This window comes from Chiloscyllium punctatum, chromosome 45 (genome assembly GCF_047496795.1).
Source record: "Chiloscyllium punctatum isolate Juve2018m chromosome 45, sChiPun1.3, whole genome shotgun sequence".
In the NCBI taxonomy this organism is placed as follows: domain Eukaryota; kingdom Metazoa; phylum Chordata; class Chondrichthyes; order Orectolobiformes; family Hemiscylliidae; genus Chiloscyllium; species Chiloscyllium punctatum.
This window is the reverse complement of record NC_092783.1, coordinates 29,307,532-29,327,629: the sequence shown is the minus strand read 5'-3', so window position 1 is coordinate 29,327,629 and position 20,098 is coordinate 29,307,532. Positions and strand designations below refer to the sequence as shown.

Below are 20,098 nucleotides of genomic sequence, written 5' to 3'. Positions count from 1 at the left end.
TAGCTATCCTTGCTATCCAGATGTTCCAGGGATGAGTGCAGGACCAGGGAGATGGTGGTTGTCATCAGTAAGATTCCACTTTTCAAGGAAGGTGTCATGATGAACCAGGAAATTACAGACCAGAGAGTCTCATGTTGGTGATAGGGAAACTATTGGATAAAATTCTGAAGGAGAGAATTAATATCCACTTGGAAAGGCATGGGTTCATTAGGGATAGTAAGCAAGGCTTTGTCAGAGGAAGCTAACAAATCTATTAGAAATTTTTAAAAATGTACTGGGACCCTTGATTGTTATATACATAAATGATATAGATGAAAATGTGGGGGGAATGTAGACGACACAAATTTGTAGACGACACCAAGATTGGTACAGTGGCCAGCACTGAAGATGGGTGTAGGTTACAGAAAGATATAGGTGGGTTGGTCAGTTGGGCAGAACAGCGGCAGATGGTATTCAACACTGCTAAGTGTGAGGTGATGCAAACAAGATGATGGAGTATATAGTGAATGGCAGAACATTGAGTAACTTGGAGGAACAGAGGATCTTGGGGTACTTATTCACAGCAGAGCATGAGAATAGGATAGTTAAGAAAACAAATGGTCACATGCTTTCATGGCAAAGAACACAAGAGCAAGGAGGTAGTGTTGGCGTAGTACTGAATGCTGGTTTGGAGCACTACGTGTAATTCTGGTCGTCTCACTATAGGAAGGATGTGAAGGACAAGACCGGGTACAGAGGAGGTTCACCGAAGTGTTGTCTGGATTGGAAAAATTGAGGTATAAGGAGAGACAAGATAAGCTTAAGGGCAGAGAAGACTGAGGGGGAAACATGATTGAAGTGTATAAGATTGTGAGGGGTATAGACAGGGTGAACAGAGAGCAGCTGTTTCCCCTGATTGAAGGGTCAATCATGAGGGGACATAGTTTTAGGGTAAGGAGCAGGAGATTCGGAGGGAATTTGAGAAAAAATAATTCAGTCACAGGGTGGTGGGAATCTAGAATGCACTGCCTGTGCGGGTAGTGGAGGCTGGAAACCGTACAACCTTTAAAAAATATTTGGATGAGCACTTGAAATATCCTAACATTCAACAATATGGGAGAAGTGCAGGAAATTGGGATTATTGAGCCTTTAGTGGTAGTTATGTCAGTGCATAGGGCCTTTTCTGTGCTGTGTGACTCTGTGACTCTATAATTTCAGATTTCCAATAAGAGAATGAACCCCAGAACTACTCAGAGTGTAGTCATCCAATGTTTCAGTTGTGATTTAAAGTAACATTACATCATGAAGTTTCCCAAATGGTGGAATGGAGAACTCAAAACGAAAAATGACATGCACGATTTGGAAGAAGAAGATAGACATTCAGATCCAAGAAAGGGCATTGTATTGATTACAAAAGGTTTAGCCCGGTGATGAACACATTACTGACAGAGTTCAGCAGTTGTGCATTGTTGAACAGTTGATGTGTGAGAAAATGTGAGATTATGCACTTTGGAAAGAAGAATTGAAGAACTGAATATTATTTAAATGGAGAAAGACTGCAGGAAGTTACTATACAGAGGGATTTGGGAATCCTCATGTGTGAATCACAAAAAACTACATCTAAGTTCAGCAGGTAATAGGGAAGGTAAATGGAATGTTGTCCTTTTTTCAATGGGAACGAAGTAGAAAAATCACACATTCTTGTAAAAAGAAACCTTTATAAGGCCACAACTAGAATACTGTGAACAGTTTTGGACCCCTTATCTAAGGAAAGAATTACTTGCAATGAAGACAGTCCAGTGAGGGCTCCTTAGGTTGATACTGCTGATGAAGGAACAAGGAGAGATAGGGCTTATACTTATTGGAGCTTAAAAAAGAGAGGCTACCTTATTAAAATATGAGATTCAGGATAGATGCAAAAAGGTTGTTTCCCAATATGGAAGGGTCTCGAACAAGACAGCATTATTTCAGATTAAGGGTTATACATTTAAAATAGGTATTCTTTGGAATTCCTTATTGCAGAGGACTGAAGAGACTAGGTCATTATGTATATTCAAGGCTCAGATATATTCTTAATCAGTAAGGGAATTGAGGGTTATGGGGAAAAAGCAGGAAAGTTGACTTGAGGATTATCAAATCAGCCATGATCTCATTAAATGGTGGAGGTGACTCGATGGGCTGAATGGCCTACTTCTGCTCCTACATCTTATGGTTTCTAGTTCACACATCTCGACAGTGTGTGGAATAGACTGTCTAAAACACTACCTGGACTCTGATTAATAAGGATTGGTAAAAAGTTTAGGCATTTGAGACTTCCAACATTTTCAGATTTGAGGAATTATCATTCCTGGTAAAATGATCAGAATCAAGATGTTAGAAGGATATAGTCCATGTCAGTTAGAATGTTTAATAAGAAGTTTCATTAGTAATAAGTTATCAACTTGGGAAGGGGTGACCATTCGTGCTATTTTTTTTCAGAGCATTTGAATGCACTGTCAGCCACTTGTCAGCCCAAGCCTGGGAATTGTTCAGATCCTGTTGCAGTTGAACGTGGACTGCTTCGGTATGAGGAGTCACAAATGGCGGTGAACATTGTTCAATCTTAAGTGAACATCCCCACTACTGACTTTATGATGGATGAAAGGTATTTGGTGAAACAGCTAAAGACAGTTAGGCCAAGAACACTACCCTGAGAAGCTCTTCCAGAGATGTCCTGAAACTGAAATGACTGACATCGAACAACCACAACCATCTTCCTTTGCGCCATCTATGACTCCAATCCACAGAGAGTTTTCCCCGAAGTCACATTCATACAATCATAGAATCCCTACAGTGTAAAAACAGGCATTCAGCTCAACTGGTCCATGCGAATTGTCTGAAGGGGATCCCAGTCAGACCCATTCCCCTACCCATGTAACTCTGCATTTTTTTTCCCTATGGCTAACCCACCTAGCCTGCATATCCCTGAACACTATGGGCAATCTAACATGGCCAATCCACCTCATTTGCACATCTTTGGAGTGTGGGGGGAAACCGGAGCACCCAGTGGAAACCCACTCAGACACAGGGAGAACGTGCAAACTCCATATAATTGCCCAAGGTTAGAATCAAGCCCGGGTCCCTGGTGCTGTCAGGTAGCAGTGCTAAGCACTGAGCCACCGTGCCACATTTGTTTTGAATTTTGCTCGGGCTCCTTGATGCCATACTTGGTCAATCGTGACCTTAATGTCAAGGGTTGCTACAGTTACCTCACCTCTGCAATTTAACTCTTTTAAACATGTTTGACCCAGGATTATCATGAGGTCAGGGGTTGAATGGCTTTGGCAGAACCCAAACTGGGCACCACCGAGCAGGTTATTGCTGAGCTCAATAGAGCTTCTATTACCTTGCTGATGATCACAAGTAGATTGATGAGATGGTAACTGGCCAGGTTGGATCTGTCCTTTTTTTACATATAGGATGTACATGGGCAAATTTTTCATTGTTGGATAGCTGGCAGTGTTGCAGCTGTACTGGAGCAGCTGGGTGAGGGCATTGGCAAGTGCTGGAGCAGAAGTCTTCAGTATTATAGCCAGAATGTTGTCAAGGCGCACAGTCTTTTCAGAATCCAATGCTTCCCGCTGTTTCCTAATATCATGTGAAGAGAATCAAATTGGCTGGAGACTGATATCTGCAATGCTGAGGACCACTGGAGGAGGCCAAGATGGATAATCACCTTGGCACTTCTGGCTGAGGGTTGCTGCAAATGCTTCAGCCTTATTTTTCGCATTGTTGAGCTGGGCTCTCCCATTATTGAGGATAGGTATATTTGTGGAGGGTCCTTCTCCAGTGATTTATTGAATTGCCCGCCATCATCCGTAATTAGATGTGGCAGGACTGCAGAGCTTAGATCTGATCTATTGGTTGTCGGATCACATAGCTCTATCACTTGCTGCTTGGCTTACAGTAGTCCTGTTTGAACGTTTCACCTTTTTAGCTAAACCTGACATTGCTCCTGGCATGCTGTCCTGCACACTCCACTGAACTACACTGATCCCCTGACTTGATGGTAATAGTTGAGATGGGGATATGCCAACCATCAGGTTGTATATTGGAGTACAGTATAGCTGCTGTTGATGGCCTACAGTCCCTTATGGATGCCCAGCCTTGATTTGCCAGATCTATTCAAAAACTTAACACTGTGATAGTACCACACAACACAATGAAGATGAGTCTTTTCTCAACAAGGACTATGCAGTGATCATTCTTACACATACCATGACGGATAGATGCATTTGCAACCAGCAGATTGGTAAGAAATAAAGTCAGATATTTTATTCCCTATTGTTGATTCCCTTAACACCTGCCACAGACCAAATCTAGCAGCTCTGTCCTTTAGGACCTGATCGTCTTGATAGTAGTGCTGTTGCTGAGCAACTCTTGTATGTAGACAGTGAAATCCCCAGCTGGAGAACATTTTGTGCCCCTTCCCCCCACAGTGCTTCCACCAAGGACTGTTCAATATGAGTACTCACTCATCATCTAAAGGAGGACAACACATAGTAATCAGCATGAAGTATCCTTGCCCATGTTTAGCCTGATACCATAAGACTTCATGTAGATTCAATGTTGAAGAGTCCCAGGGAAAATCCCTGATCATATACCACTGTGCCCTGGTGTGTCAGTCCTGCCGGTTAGACAGGACATTAGGGTAGACGATGGCCTAGTGGTATTATCACTGCGCTGTTAATCCAGAAACCCACGTCTGGGGACCCAGGTTCAAATTCCATCATGGCAGATGGTGGAGTTTGAATTCAATGAAAATCTGGAACTAAGAATCTGAAGATGATCATGAACCATTGTCGGTTATCAGGCAAAATCTATCTCGTTCAAGAATGTCCATTCGGGAAGGAAACTGCCATTCTTATCTGGTCTGGACTACATGTGACTCCAGACCCACAGCGGTCTGGCTCTTAACTGGGATGGGCAATAAATGCTGGCCTAGCCAGTGATACCCTCATCCATGATGGAATATTTTAAAAAGTCCAGGGATGGTAATAGTGGTGTTCTTACTTGGTCTGGTCTCTGTGTGACTCCACTCCCATAGCAATATTGTTAACTGTTTACTGCCCTCTGGGCAATTTAAAGATAGACAATAAATGTTGGTGGAACCAGCAATCCCCATATCCAATAAACGAATTACAGAAAAATTGTGGAAAGAGGAGAGATAACATTTACATAGAATTCCTATGGAGAAAAATGCCATTTGACCCATCGTGCCTGCAATAACCCACCGAAGAGCATCCCACCCCACACCCAATCCCCCTAACCCCTTGGGTACCATGGCTAATCCACCTAGCCTGCACATTTTCTAAATGCATTGAATTCAATACAGAGCATTCAGAACTGTAAAGTGCCTCAGCAGAAAGGGAGGAGTTGTTCCTCGAGCTTGCATTATATTCCAAGGCAAGACATCATTTGCTGCAAAAAAAATTGAAAAAAACTTCTTCAATGATTCGATTTGTGAAATTTCCATCACTGAGATGCCAGGAACATGGAACTTCTTGTTTTTCGTGACACTGGTTTTGCAAATCTCTGCAATGGTTTTTCAGTGCAAGAGGATTTATAATTTCTCCTGTCAGAAAGGGAGGTAAGTGTTGCCCTATACCTTGGGAAGCTAAAAAGATCAGAAGACTTGTAAAAACTACCTCAGCAACAGAAAAGCTCACTCTTGGAAAGATGGCCATATATGTATTTTGTTCACAAATTATTGGAAGAAAATTTAAAAGGGAATTCAGCAGCAGTACCCATTGAGTATCTTATCCATAAGTCAATGTGGGATAATGTATGCTTTACTGAATGAGTGAGTGAGAAAATAATGATGATCGATAATGGAGTTTTTAATCTGATGCTGAAGAATGAGGAGATCTCCAAACTGAAATGGGTGGATAGCAGCAGTTAGTTCTATTGGACATACAGGAAGAAGGACACCTAGGAATTTAATGATCTCTTTAATAAAAAAAAGGAATGAAATGTGTTTTTATTCCGTATGTTTAATTTCACAATTATTACATTAAAAGGGAATCTATTATCATCTAATAAGGTCTGAATGAATGTTTGCAATCTAATGGAGTGAGGCAACAGTTGATGGATTTATGGTTGATCATTAATTGGGTTCGATTTGACTATATAGATGGAAGCTAGTAATCAATGGCATGAGTGTTTTATGGTATGAGTAAATGAAATAAAGCCCTCACTAAAAAGTGTGGAATTGAATATTCTTTATAAACAGTTATGTTCTAGTGTATAATAGTACCAGATTGATTTCATTAGGACCAAAATAAACAGCAAGATAATACAGATATTCCTTTAAAGGAATTCAGAACTAGTTGTAGAAACAGGAAAGTTCATTGAAATATAGCAAAAGATAAAGTTCCAAACTGTCAACACTCTGAAGAGTAATCCTAAAGGCTCCTCCCAAGTCAGCCTGTGTTTTCTTGGCCTTGCTGATGTGACATTTATTACTAATACACAGCACTTCACTGCAGGAATTTAAAATGTTAAATGAGACAACATTAAATTGTCTGTACAATGATCTCTCCCTATCCTATATGATTCTGATGTCTCAGCCAGCAACCAGAGAGTCAAATGCTGTTTTCTTTCGATGTTCAATGGCATAGATACATACATCTGTAAGAGATGGCCACTTCCTCATCTACTCTCCTTTCATTGAAATGCATAGAGATACCAGATTGGTTTATTCCACTGAACTATGAGCGAATGGTTCCAGTTGCCTTTTGTAATGGAACTTTCTTTGTCTTTTAATCTAAGTGGGACGACCCATTCATTACAACTCTAAATTATCCATGAGCCCTGGAACAATTTTACTGTTTTGTTGGATATTATAATTAGACACAAAGACACTCGCAACGACAGTTTGGAGACACTCCCATATCTCCCCTACCCAAACGTTTTGTCTTGAAAGATAGTATCTGGGATAGAAGCAGAAGCACATCATCATGGGGCAGTTGGTATTTTTTGACAAAGGTTGAACTGGTCTTTGTGTTCAGGATATCCCCCACAATAACTTCAAATTGATGCAATATTATAGCTGATGCATTTACATTGGACATTGTGTGGACTGGTCTATTTGCTTCAATGGCAGTTGCCACCTCTGGTGAATAGGTCTCAAACCAGTCTTTGTCACAGATTCTGCCTAAAGCAATATGCCCATTTCTTTTTATTTGTTTATGGGACATTGGCTATAAAGTTTGGCCCAGTCAGTGATGCCCATCTCTAACTGCCTTGGAGAAGGTGTTGTGAGTTGCTGTCCAAAACACTGTCAGAGAGGGAGTACCAAGATTTTGATGAGCAACACTCAAAGAACAATGATACATTTCCAAGTCAAGATGGTGAGTGGTTCGAGGGGAACTTGCAGGTCACACGTGTTCTCATGTTATCTGCTGCCCTTGTCCGTCCAGATGGTAGTGGTCAGGAGTTTGTCTCAGGAGCCTTGACGAATTCCTGCAGTGCTCCTTGTAGATGATCCACACTGCTGCTACTGAGCATCAGCGGTGGAGGGACTGAATGCTTTTGAATGACTTGTCAGTCAAGCAGGCTGCTTTGTCCTGGTTTGTATCAAGCTTCTGGAGTGTTGTTGGAGCCACACTTATCCAGGTGAGTAGGGAGTATTCCTTCACACTCCTGAGTTGTGCCTGCTAGATGGTGGACAGGCTTTGAAGAGTCAGGAGCCAAGTGGTTTTGTTTCGCGTTCCTCAATAACTGACGACTGGGTGAACTCCCTCCCATCCTCCGAACAGCTGAGGCATCTTTCACAGCATGAGTACGTTGGTGTAAGAGCAGGCTGCAAGCCTGAGTGAAGCCCTTCTTGCACACGGTGCAGGTGAATGGCCTCTCTCCAGTGTGAGTCCGCTGATGCATCAGCAGGTTGGCAGACTGTGTAAATCGCTTCCCACACACAGGACAAGTGAATGGTCTCTCCCCAGTATGAGTACGCTGGTGTGCAGTGAGGGTGGATGACTGTCTGAAACATTTCCCACAGTAAGTGCAGCTAAATGGCTTCTCCTGGGTGTGAATTCGTTGGTGTGACAGCAGGTTGGATGAATGAGTGAATCCTTTCCCACAGACGGAGCAAATGAATGGCCTCTCCCCAGTGTGAACACGTTGGTGCGCACTGAGGGCTGTTGAATGCCTGAAACTCTTTCCGCAAGATGTGCAGCCAAACGGCTTCTCCTGGGTGTGAATTCGCTGGTGTGATTGGAGGCCAGAAGAATGGGTGAACCCCTTCCCACAGACAGAGCAGGTGAATGGCCTCTCCCCAGTGTGAACACGTTGGTGTGCATTGAGGGCGGACGACTGCCTGAAGTTCTTCCCACACAACAAGCAGCCAAACGGCTTCTCCTTGCTGTGAATCCGCCGATGTGACTGGAGGCCAGATGCCCCAGTGAAACCCTTCCCACAATCAGGGCAGGCATAAGGCCTCTCCCCGGTGTGAATCCTCTGGTGGGTGGCAAGAGTGGATGCCCTCCGGAAGCGCTTCTCACAGGCGGGACACCTGAAGGGACGCTCATCCGTGTGTGTCTGCTGGTGTTTTAGGAGGTCAGAGGACCCAGTGAATCCCTTCCCACAGAGGGAGCAGGTGAAGGGCCTCTCCGTACTGTGAATCCGCTGGTGACCAATGAGATTGGCTGAGCAACTGAACCTCTTTCCACAGGTGCTGCAGCTGAATGGTCGCTCTCCTGTGTGAATCCGCTGGTGCAACATCAGGTTGGCTGCCTGAGTGAAAGCCTTCCCGCACACAGTGCAGCTGAAAGGCCTCTCCCCAGTGTGCCCACGCCGATGGTACTCCAACAGGTACCGATGGTTGAACCCTTTCCCACAGTCCTCGCACTTCCATGGCCTCTCCCCGGTGTGCCCCCGTCGGTGGTACTCCAGACGGGACTGACAACCGAACCTTTTGCCGCAGTCCTGGCACTTCCATGGACTCTCCATGGCATTAGTGTTCTTTGAGCGCTTCCAGGCAACACAAACAATTAAAGCAACCTAGCATCAGCTGGTTTCTCCCTGCTTGTGTGGTCAGGTTGGTTACAACTTGTCCCAGAGTCTGTATACTGGAGAACTTCCACTGAAGTTTCTTTTGTCAAAAAGAGGTAAGGAAATCAAATCGAATGCCTTCCATATCCAGAGGCCGATAATACAGACGAGTGTGATGGTGCTGATGAGTGGAGCAGCTCAGTCAGATTTTGATGTGAGGCTTGCATTTGCTCTTTGTTAATCCTCCCCTTCTTATACTCTGGAGAGAGAGTTTACAAGAGGCATCATTCAGAACAGGATAAAAAGAGGTCCAGATAGAGGAATGGGCGAGTTGTGTGGAAAGAGATGAGCACCCAAGAAAAGTGGGAGGTAAAGTGGCCAGGATCTGGGAGGGACCCAGAAGGTCAGTGAGGGGTACTGGGGTGGGGTGATTGCTGATGGTGGTGGTGGTCATCCAAAGCGGAAGAGCTAAAGCGGGGAGTATAGGAGAAGGGAGACAGAGGGCCTTCTGTGTCACGGACCCTCTATGTTTCCTCCCACCCCTGGTTTTTGGGCCCCTTTCCCTCCTCACTGCGCATGCTTGTTTGAGGTGCTGGTCTCTATCTTGTAGATTGTGCATCATCAGTTCTGCAAATGCACACACGTGTATGTGTGTGGTGGAGGAGTGTATGGGTCTTTGTCTTGTGGATTGTGAATCTGTTCAGTTCTGCATGTGTGAGCGTGTAGGTGATCCTTATCCTGTAGATTGTGAACTGACAGTTGTGTGTGCAGGTATGGAGGGCATCTTTATCTTGCGAAGTGTGAACGGTATGCACATGCATACTTTTAATATGTTATAAATACAGTTTTGGGTCCGACAATATGCTCTGGATTTGTAATTGCCTCCTATGCCATTGTAACCCTCCATACCTCTTTAACCAACTGCAGCACATATTCCCCTCCCTAACTCTAAACTCTTCCAGCCATTAGCACAATCCATATCTCTGGCACCAATTCCAACACTTCACAACTCTCCTGATTCCTATCATCTCATTAAATCCAATGTTTCCTCCTTCTGCTACGAGAACCCTCACTACCCCTTTAATATCTGCAGCACCTACAAAGCTCCCTTTCTCTTCATTCCATCAAGTGGCTAAAATGTTTAAATTAGATTCTCTACAGTATGGAAACAGACCCTTCAGCCCAACAAGTCCACACTGACTCTCCGAACAGTCACCAACCCAGACCTATTCTCCTACCCTAAATTTACCCGACTTGGCAATTTAACATGGCCAATTCACCTAATCTGCACATCTTTGGATTGTGGGAGGAAACTGGAGCATCCGGAGGAAACCCATGCAGACATGGGGAAAATGTGCAAACTCCACACAGACAGTCGGCAAAGGCCAGAATCGAACCGAGGTCCCTGGCACTCTGAGGCAGCAGTGCTAACCACTGAGCTACCATGCCGCCCATTATTCCTAAGCTAATAATATCATCTAGTCCCTATAACTCTGTGTTCTTTCAGCCTGTACAACAGTCCCAACTCCATGCAAATCGCCTCAATGTAACCTCCTTAGACTCTACAATCGACATGCTCCTGTAACATCCTCCATCCCCTCTATTCCTCATACCGTAGTCTCACCTAGCCCTGCAGCTGTCCATCTCTTTTCCTGGAACTTGGTTCCACTCCTGTGAATTTTCCACCATTTCTAAAGAACTTGTTCCACCTTACACAGCCCTCTCTGTCAGTGAAACACATTTCATCCCCTAGAATCCTCTCCATCTTTACATCTTCTTCCAGCCACAACATTTCTCAAAAACTCTTATGAACATTGGATGCTACAACTCTTCTTGTCAGTGTACACATCAGGAAATTTTAGGGGCATGTGTCAAGCACGGCGTGGGTCGGACCTCATTCTACATATGGACTTATCATCTGTTGTCAGCATGTCCTCAGAAACAATCCAATAGTTGAGTCAAAAAGGACTTTCCTTTTCCTTTTCCCTTCTGCTTTCCCATCCTGACTGGCTCCCTGCAATATACCCTGGAATGTTTACGTCCAACCCTTGATCACCCTTTAACCATGTCTCCCTGACATTGATTGATTCAAAATCATTTCCCTCTCTCGTGTCATATGTTCATCTATCTTAATGCAGATAGTTTGGCCATTCAAATAAAGAATCTTTCATATACATTTTACCACTATTTTCTATCATGTACAATGCTGATTCACTTATGTACAATTTCAGTTAAACTCTTTGTCCTCTCCTGTTCTTTTCTGCTATATTTAATTATTTCACCATATTGTTCATCTGCTTCAACCTTCCTCTTTGGATTTCAAAATTTCTCTTCACCTGAACCTTATCCCTGTTTTAGTATTTCTTAGCTATCCAAAAGTGCCATTACGCACAACCGAGTGTCTGTTTTCGTTCAAAGCCCGGTCAATTTTAATAATTTGAGTGAATTAGAGTCATAGAGCTGTACAGCATGGAACCAGACCTTTCAGTCCAACTTGTCCATGCCGCCCAGATATCCTAACTTAATCTTGTCCCATGTGCCATCATCCGGCCCATATCCCTCAAACCCTTCCTATTCATGTACCCATCCACATGCCTTTTAAAAGTTGTAATTGTACCAGCCTCCACTACTTCCTCTGGCAGCTCATTCCAGCCTTTTCCTGAAATAACGTGCCCCTCATGTCCCTTTTAAATCTTTCACCTCTCACCCTAAATCTGTGCCCTCTAGTTCTGGACTCTCCCATTTCAGGGAAAAGACTTTGTCTATTTACTCTATCCATGCCCATCATGATTTTATAAACCTCTATAAATTCACTCCTCCGCCTGCAACACTCTGGGGAAAACAGTCCCAGCTTATTCAGCTTCTCCCTAAAGCTCAAATCCCCCAACCCTGGCAACATGCTTGTAAATCTTTTCTGAACCCGTTCAAGTTTCACAACACCCTTCCTACAACAGGGAGATCAGAACAGCACACAACATTCCAAAAGCGGCCTAACCAATGTCTTATATAGTCACAACATGATCTCTTAACTCCTGTACTCTGACCAATAAAGGAAAGCATACTAAACGCCTTCTTCACTATCCTATCTACCTGAAAGTCCACTTTCAAAGATCTACAAACCTGCACTCCAATGTCACTTTGTTCAGCAACACTCCCCAGGACTTTACCATTAAGTGTGTAAATCCTGCACTGATTTGCTTTTCCAATATGTAGCACCTCACATTTATCTAAATCATACTCCATCTGCCAGTCCTTGGCCCATTGGCCCATCTGATCAAGGTCCCATTGTACTCTGAGGTAACCTTCTTTGCTGTCCATGACATCTCCAATTTTGGTGTCATCTGCAAACTTACGAACTATATCGCCTATGCTCACATCCAAATCATTTATATAAATCATGAAAAGTAGTGGACCCAGCACCGATCTTTATGGCACTTCACTGGTCACAGGCCCCCAGTCTGAAAAACAACCCTCCACCACCACCCTCTGTCTTCTACCTTCGAGTCAGTTCTTTATCCAAATGATTAGTTCTCCCTGTATTGATAACCGATCTACCATGAGGAACCTTGTCAAATGCCTTACTGATGTTCATATGGATCAAGTCTACTGCTCTGCACTCATCAATCCTCTTTGTTAAGTCTTGAAAAAAACTCAATCAAGTTACTGAGTCAAGATTTCCCAAGCACAAATCCACACAGACTATCTCTAATCGGTCCTTGCCTATCCAAAGACATGGGCATCCTGTCCAGCAGGATTCCCTCCATCAAATGCCCATCACCAACGTCAGGCTCATCGGTCTATAGGTCCTTGGCTTTTCCTTACCACCTTTCTTAAACATTGGCACCAATTAGCAATCTCCAGTCCTTTGGCATCTCACCTCTGACTATCGATGATCCAAACATCCCAGCAATCATTTCCCTAGCTTCCCAGAGTCCTAGGGTTTACCTGATCAGGTCCTGGGAATTTATCCACCTTTACATGTTTCAAGATATCCAGTACCTCCTCCTCTGTAATACGGACATTTTTCAAGATGTCATCATCTAGTTACCCACATTCTGTGTCTTCCATATCCTTCTCCACAATAAACACTGAAGCAAAATACTCATTTAGTATCTCCCCCACTTCTTGTACTTCCACAAATAGGCTGCCTTGCTGATCTCTGAGTGGTCCTATTTTCTCCCCAGTTATCCTTTTGTCTTTAAATGTATTCATAAAATCCCTTTGGATTCTCCTTAACCCTTTTTGTCAAAGCTATCTCATGTCCACTTTTTGCCCTCCTGATTTCCCTCAAGTATACTCCTACTGCCTTTATACTCTTCTAAGGATTCACTTGATCTCTGCTGTCTATATCTGACATATGCTTCCTTCTTCTTCTTGACCAAAATCTCAATTTCTCTGGTCATTCAGCGTTCCCTACACCTACTAGCCTTGCCTTTCACCCGAACAGGAACCTACTGTCTGCTTGAAGGCTTCCCATTTTCTAGCCATCCTTTAACATGTGAACATCCGCACCCAATCAACTTTTGAAAGTTCTTGCCTAATGCCGTCAAAGTTCGCCTTCCTCCAACTTAGAACTTCAACTTTTAGATCTGGTCTATCCTTTTCTATCACTATCTTAAAACTAATTTAATTATGGTCTCTGGTCCCAAAGTGCTCCCCCACTGACATCTCAGTCACCTGCCCTGCCTTATTTCCCAAGAGTAGGCCAAGTTTTGCACCTTCTCTAGTAGGTACATTCACATACTGAAACAGAAACTTTTCTTGTCCACACTTAATGAATTCCTCTCCATCTAAACCCTTAACATTATGGTAGTCCCAATCTATATTTGGAAAGTTAAAGTCCCCTACCACTACCAACAGATAATTGAGACCTCCTTACAAATTTGTTTCTCAATTTCCAGCTGACTATTGGGAAGTCTATAATACAATTCCAATAAAATAATTATCCCTTTCTTATTTCTCAGTTCCACCCAAATAACTTCTCTGTATGTATTCCCAGGAATATCCTCCCTAAGTACAGCCGTAATTCTATCCCTTATCAAAAATGCCGCTCCTCCTCCTCTCTTGCCTCCCTTTCTGTCCTTCCTGTAGCATTTGTATTCTGGAACATTAAGCTGCCAGTCCAATGCTGAATCACGTCTCTGTAATTGTTGTGATATGCCAGTCCCTTGTTCGTAACCATGCCCTGAGTTCATCTGCCTTCCCTGTTAGGCCTCTCGCATCGAAATAAATGCAGTTTAGTTTACCTTGCTCTCTGCTTTGGTCCTGCCTGCCTTAACTGTTTGACTTGCTTCTATTCCCAACTATACCAGTGTCAGACTGATCTCTTTCCTCACTATCTCCCCGGGTCCCACCCACCTCACTAGTTTAAATCCTCCCGAGCAGCTCTAGCAAATCTCCCTGACGGTATATTAGTTCCTTTCCAATTCAAGTGCAATCTGTCTGTCTTACACAGGTCACTTCTACCCCATAAGAGATTCCAATGATTCAAAAATGTGAACCCTTCTCCCCTGCACCAGCTCCTCAGCCACTCATTGATCTGCTCTCACCTCCTATTCTTATCCTCACTAGCTTGTAGCACTGGGAGTAATCCAGATATTACGACTCTTGAGGACCTCCTTTTAAAATTCCTACCTAAGCTCCTATATTTTCCCTTCAGAATCTCATCCTTGTTCTTTCCTATGTCGTTAGTTCCAATGTGTACAATGACCTGCTGTTGGCCCCACTCCCCTTTGAGAATATTCTGCAGTCTCTCTGAGATATCCTTGATCCTGGTACCAGGGAGGCAATATACTATTCTGATTTCTTGTTGTCAGCTGTAGAACCATCTGTCTGTGCCTCTGACAAGAATTTCCCCTATCACAATCGATTGCTTGGAACCTGATGTAGCCTTCGTTACATTAATTAATCTGGTAATTTATGGAGTTGGTATATGTAAAAAACTAACCATGAAAGCTGCTAGATTGTCATAAAAAGCAAAGTTGATTCCCTGATGTCCTTCAGGGAAGGCAACCTGCTATCAGTCTGGACATACATAAGACACTGACCTTTTAGGAAGGTAAACTCAAAGAAACAGAATTGGAGAGAGAAAATGAATGGCAGGGGTGTAGTTTATGATTTTAATATATCTACAAATCAACCACAACTTTATGAGAATTTCACAAACTCCATCAGCTAAGAAGAAAAGCATTGTTCATTTATGTTGATACAGTCACCTCCAAGTTCCCCATTGTCCTGACTTGTGTGACACCTTAGACTGGATGAGAAGAAGTTTCCTCCATTTAAACATTAGGAAGACTGAAGTCTTCGGTCCCTGCAAACTCCACTCCCTCGTCACAATTCTGTCCCTTTCCCTGACAATGATCGAAGGCTGAACTACACAGTTCTCAGCTATGGTGAAATATTTCACCCCAAGATGAGTTTCCAACTTCCCCATTATCACCAAAACCACTTATTTCTAACTCAGTAACATCATTCAACTCCACTCTAGTTGTCTGGTATGGAGGGTGCTAGCTATGAAGAAAGGCTGAGTAGATTAGGACTATTGTCATTAGAAAGAACAAGGTTGAAGAGGAACCTGAGGGCGACAAAATCATGAGAGATATAGACCAGGTGGATAGTGTTATGAAGATGTGGGTGTACTGTACCTTTAAAAAGGTTAAAAGCAACAGACCTACCTGACAGAACCAAGTGCTCTGAAAAGAAATATAATGTAACATTTGATCAAACAATACGATTAGCTGGTTGCCTGGAAATGACAAAACAGATTTGAATTAGGCTTATCAGTTTAAATTACACCCCAAAAAATACCAAACTCCAGTCCAGTTTGAATTCAGTACATTGCCAATCTTAAAAACCAATGACACAATCCAACGGTTTGGGATATAAGACCTGGGAAAATTGAACAGTTGAGCAGAGATCTGCCAAGCCCCAGCATGTAAAAAGCCTACCTGAAAAATACCTCTCTTAAAAGGTCCCTTTATCGATCAATAGCCTGTGAAGAAGACCGGAATTCAGAGAAAACGAAAGCTGCCTCGTTTTCAGATGATTTGTTTTGTAAATCATAATCGGGAGTTTTATTGGACTAGTATTATAGAAGGGAAGGTAACAGGTTAGAGGAAGGAATTGTAAATAGTTATTAGTTAATTATTCTCTGTTATACTTTAAGAAATAAAGGTGTTAATTTTTACTTTAACTAGTCCTTGGCCTATCGAATTTTCACAGATTACTGCTTGGGATAAATCTTTTCTGCATTGCTGGTTTAAATTAACCTGTGTCATAACAATAGCAAGAAGCTTTTCCCCAGCGTGGGGGACTCAATTACTTGGGGTCATGAGTTCAAGGTGAAAGGGGAAAAGTTTAAGGAAGATGTGTGTGGAAAATACTTTACACAGAGAGTGGTGGGTGCCTGGAACTCGTTGCCAGCGGAGGTGGTAGAGGCAGGCACAATAGTGTCAATTAAGATAGGTCTAGACAGATACATGAATGGGCAGGGAGCAGAGGGATACAGATCCTTAGAAAATAGGCAACAGGTTTAGATAGAGGATCTGGATCAGTGCAGGCTAGGAGGGCCAAAGGGCCTGTTCCTTTGCTGTTTTTTTTTAGCTGTTGTTCTTTGCTAGTCTCAGCTCATCTGCTGCCAAAACGCTCACCCATTCCTTTGTTACCTCTCAAGAGTTGACTATTCTGACACCCTCCTTGCTAGGCTTCCACAATCAACCTCCATCTCATCTTGAGATTCTCAAAAACTCTGTCCCCATGTGCTAACTCGCACCAAGTCTTGTTCAGCCATCACCAGCCCAGGCTCACTGATCAGCAAAGGCTCAAGGGTAACATTTTAAAACTACTGAAATTGCTGGAGAAACTCAGCAGGTCTGTCAGCATTGTGGATAGGAAACAGAGTTAGGGTTTCAAGACCAGTGATGCTTCTTCAGAACTCCTTTTGTTTCAGATCTCCAGCATCTGCAGTTCTTTGCTTTACCAAAATTTAAAAATCTCATTCCTGTTTGCTTTCCTTTCTGATTGTCATTATCTCTACCACGGTGACCTCCTCCAGGCACACAGCCTTTCATATCCCTCCCCAGAAAGCAACAGAGGTTACGTCATGGCTGGGCTGCAGTAGAAACCACACTTAGAAATAGTCAACAGGAGAGTAAAATACAAAACATCACGAAAGTTAGATAATTGTAGAGAGGTGATTAGGGAGGAGAAAGGTAAAACAGAACAATGAATGGACATGGATTTAGATCCACAATAAAGCAGCCACACCAACTCCAGAGCCATGGAACCTCACAGATAAAATAATATAGAACTAAAAGCTCAAAGTTGGAGATGAATGTCAAAAATATATACCTCTGTAATAACTTCATTCTTCAATTTGAAAGTCTCCCCTTGGAACTTGCAAATGGAAAGATATCAGAAGCACAGAATTCAGAGAAAACTCTTACAGTTGAGGAAGTATCCAGGGAGCAGGTGAGATCTCGGTGCAGCCTCCTTGAACATCCTGTAAAAGAAGTTTACAAATTCATACCGTTTGATTCCTTTAGACCCGACTGCTGTATCCAACTCCTTGAAATGTTTGGTGCAGACTACTTTCGGTGCTTGTGAATTTCACAGGCCCATCACTCTCTGGGTGAAGAAATTTCACTCAGCTCCGCCCTGAATGGTTTACCCTGTATCCTACCTCATCAACAACATCCTTCCTGCACCTACCATGTCCAGCCCTGTTAAAACTTTCGAGGTTTCTCTCAGCACACCTCTCTAATATCAGAATGAGTAGGAGGACTTTGTTGCCCTTTATTCAGAATGGAGCTTATCAAGCTGAATTTGCCTTTCAGACCCAATCTCTTATTGATGAGTCAGATCAGCAATGCAGAAGGAAAGAAAAGAAAGCAGAACCTGATCTCTGCATCCCACAAACTCATGGGACATCCTGCTTCATGTGTCCAAAAGCTCTGTTCGGTGACATGAAGACCCAAGGCAGAAATGACCCTGAGTAACTGCCATCCTTGAATGCAGAGGCTTCAGACCTTGATGCAATGTGCTGCAGAGAGTAGGCATGGTCATCCTGGACCAGGAGGAGGGGATGATATGAATTTCTATGCTGGAGCGTAAATAGTAAAGTTTTAAACTCTTTTGCCAAGGGGTTGGAAAGAGTGGATTTACGCACAACAAACACACCAAGAAAATGGTTGTCTCTTCAGAATGTCTTTCCTCTGGCTTCCTCTGGTGCAGGAAGGATGTTGTTGATGAGGTAGGATACAGGGTAAACCATTCAGGGCTGAGCTGAGTGAAATTTCTTCACCCAGAGAGTGATGGGCCTGTGAAATTCACAAGCACCGAAAGTAGTCTGCACCAAACATTTCAAGGAGTTGGATACAGCAGTCGGGTCTAAAGGGATCAAACAATATGCGGAAAAAAAGTGGGATAAAGGATGAGCAGGATCATGATGGATAGAGAAACAGACTCAAAAGGTTATCCTCCGGCTCCTACTGTCTGTTTGGCTGTGAGTCAGTATGAGAGACAGACCCAGTCTTAGCGCACATCAGTTACCCACAGTAACACATATCAGCAAACACTGCCCCAGGAACCAGGAGTGGCCCCGCCCACTTCCGAGGGCGCCCCGCCCCCCAGATAGACCTCCCCCTCAGCTCCCGAGCCCAAACACTCGCCTCCAACTCCAAGGGAGAGCCCCGCCCACCGCCTGCGGCTCCGCCCACCGCCTGCGGCTCCGCCCCTACGAGAGAGATCCCCTGACGAAGACCCCGCCCACCAGCACTATGCTCCGCCCCAGCCCCTGCTGGAGAATCCAGACTCTAGGCCCGCCCCCCAGCTCGTGACTTCGCCCGCGCGCCCCCCCCCGTCACGGGCTTTGCCTGATCTTAGGACAGGACAAAGATGGCGGCCACGGGGCGGCCCGTGAAGGGGGAAACTAGCGACTGCTGATTCTGTAGCTGCTTTCTCCTGTTCCCTTTGTAACTTCCAGCTGACTTGCCGCGACCCTCTTGGAGATCTCAGGCCCCAGTGATTTCACCCAAAGCTTCATATTTATTTATTGTCCGCATCGGCCCCAAATCAGTCGGCGGCCGTTCACCTCGGCCAGGTTCCCCAGGAGGTTAAAGAACCGCCGCCAAAGCAGAGGATGAAGCGTCTCATTATCCACTTTCCTCACTGTTCTTACCACTGCGCATGCTCGAGAGCTGCGCTTGCGCCATGGGGGTCAGTTGGCCGTCGCGCTGCCTTCTGGGTAATGGTAGCACCATTGTCCCTTCTTGTCCAGGTTGGTGGGCAGCTGGTTTGAAATGCAGAGGGATGTCTGGTGTGGGTTCAATTCTCGCACTAGCTGAGGGTACTATTACGGAGTTTTCTTCTCAAAAGCTTACCTGGCTTGAGGCATGGTGACCCCCCCCCCTCCCCCTGTGGGAGATTAGAAATGTTGTTTTTGCAGGTGGAGGTGTGGGGTATTCTTGTAGCATACTTAAGGCTAAGACTTTAATCAATATAGAGGGTCTTTTAAAGAAAATAGTTTTAAGCTAGGAAATAACTTTTAAAGGGTTGTAGCTGACCACAAAAAGAAGCAGCAAGGGCATTTCACAATAAAGCTCATAGTATGATAAGAGAAACTGGATAAAAGAACAAGCAGTAACAAACAAGGAACAAAGAATGCAGACAAGGACAGCAGGATGGCCAGATAAGAAAATAACTAACAAGTGAGGTAATCAGCTTATGATAGGATGGGAAAAGGGAGGCGTGATTCCGCAATTTGTAAACTGAATAAGAAAGCTAATATGCTCTGTTTTCGTGCGCACTTCTGCTTGATTGCAGAAGTGTCTGGTTCTTGCAAGGCTGTAATAAATTCTTGTTTCCAAGGCTTTGTCTCAGGCTGATTGATTTATGAGTAAGTTTTGTTTCTCACCCCACCCCCACCCCCACCCCCAAGGTCAAACTACCATGACAAGTCATTTCTCCCTATTGAGAGAGAAGCCTGGTAAGACTATGATGACTGTACCTGGTCTCAAGCTTCTCGAGGGTATCACACTTAAAATCAAATCTCACTATTAACAGAGTTGTTTTTTTTAAAAAGTTC

The 20,098-nt window shown here is 43.8% G+C and overlaps 1 protein-coding gene across 3 annotated transcripts; it reads right to left on the bottom strand.

The window, feature by feature from the left end:
* Positions 1–6,224: 6,224 nt before the first annotated feature.
* LOC140467263 (uncharacterized) lies at positions 6,225–19,191 on the bottom strand. Of its 3 annotated transcripts, none has more exons than XM_072563511.1 (4): positions 19,106–19,191; positions 17,365–17,515; positions 15,690–15,760; positions 6,225–9,271 (listed from the first exon to the last, which is right to left on the bottom strand). In XM_072563511.1, exon 4 carries the CDS (start codon positions 8,968–8,970, stop codon positions 7,597–7,599), a length of 1,374 nt encoding a protein of 457 aa, XP_072419612.1. In that variant the 5' UTR covers positions 8,971–9,271; positions 15,690–15,760; positions 17,365–17,515; positions 19,106–19,191; the 3' UTR covers positions 6,225–7,596. The 3 variants fall into 3 exon arrangements, with proteins under 3 accessions (XP_072419612.1, XP_072419613.1, XP_072419614.1); XM_072563512.1 differs by lacking the exon at positions 19,106–19,191 and adding an exon at positions 18,193–18,247; XM_072563513.1 differs by lacking the exon at positions 15,690–15,760.
* Positions 19,192–20,098: the final 907 nt, after the last annotated feature.

Bases quoted from the DNA above. Each gene is read 5' to 3' on its own strand.
- LOC140467263 (XM_072563511.1), bottom strand. From the start codon at position 8,970: ATGGAGAGTCCATGGAAGTGCCAGGACTGCGGCAAAAGGTTCGGTTGT.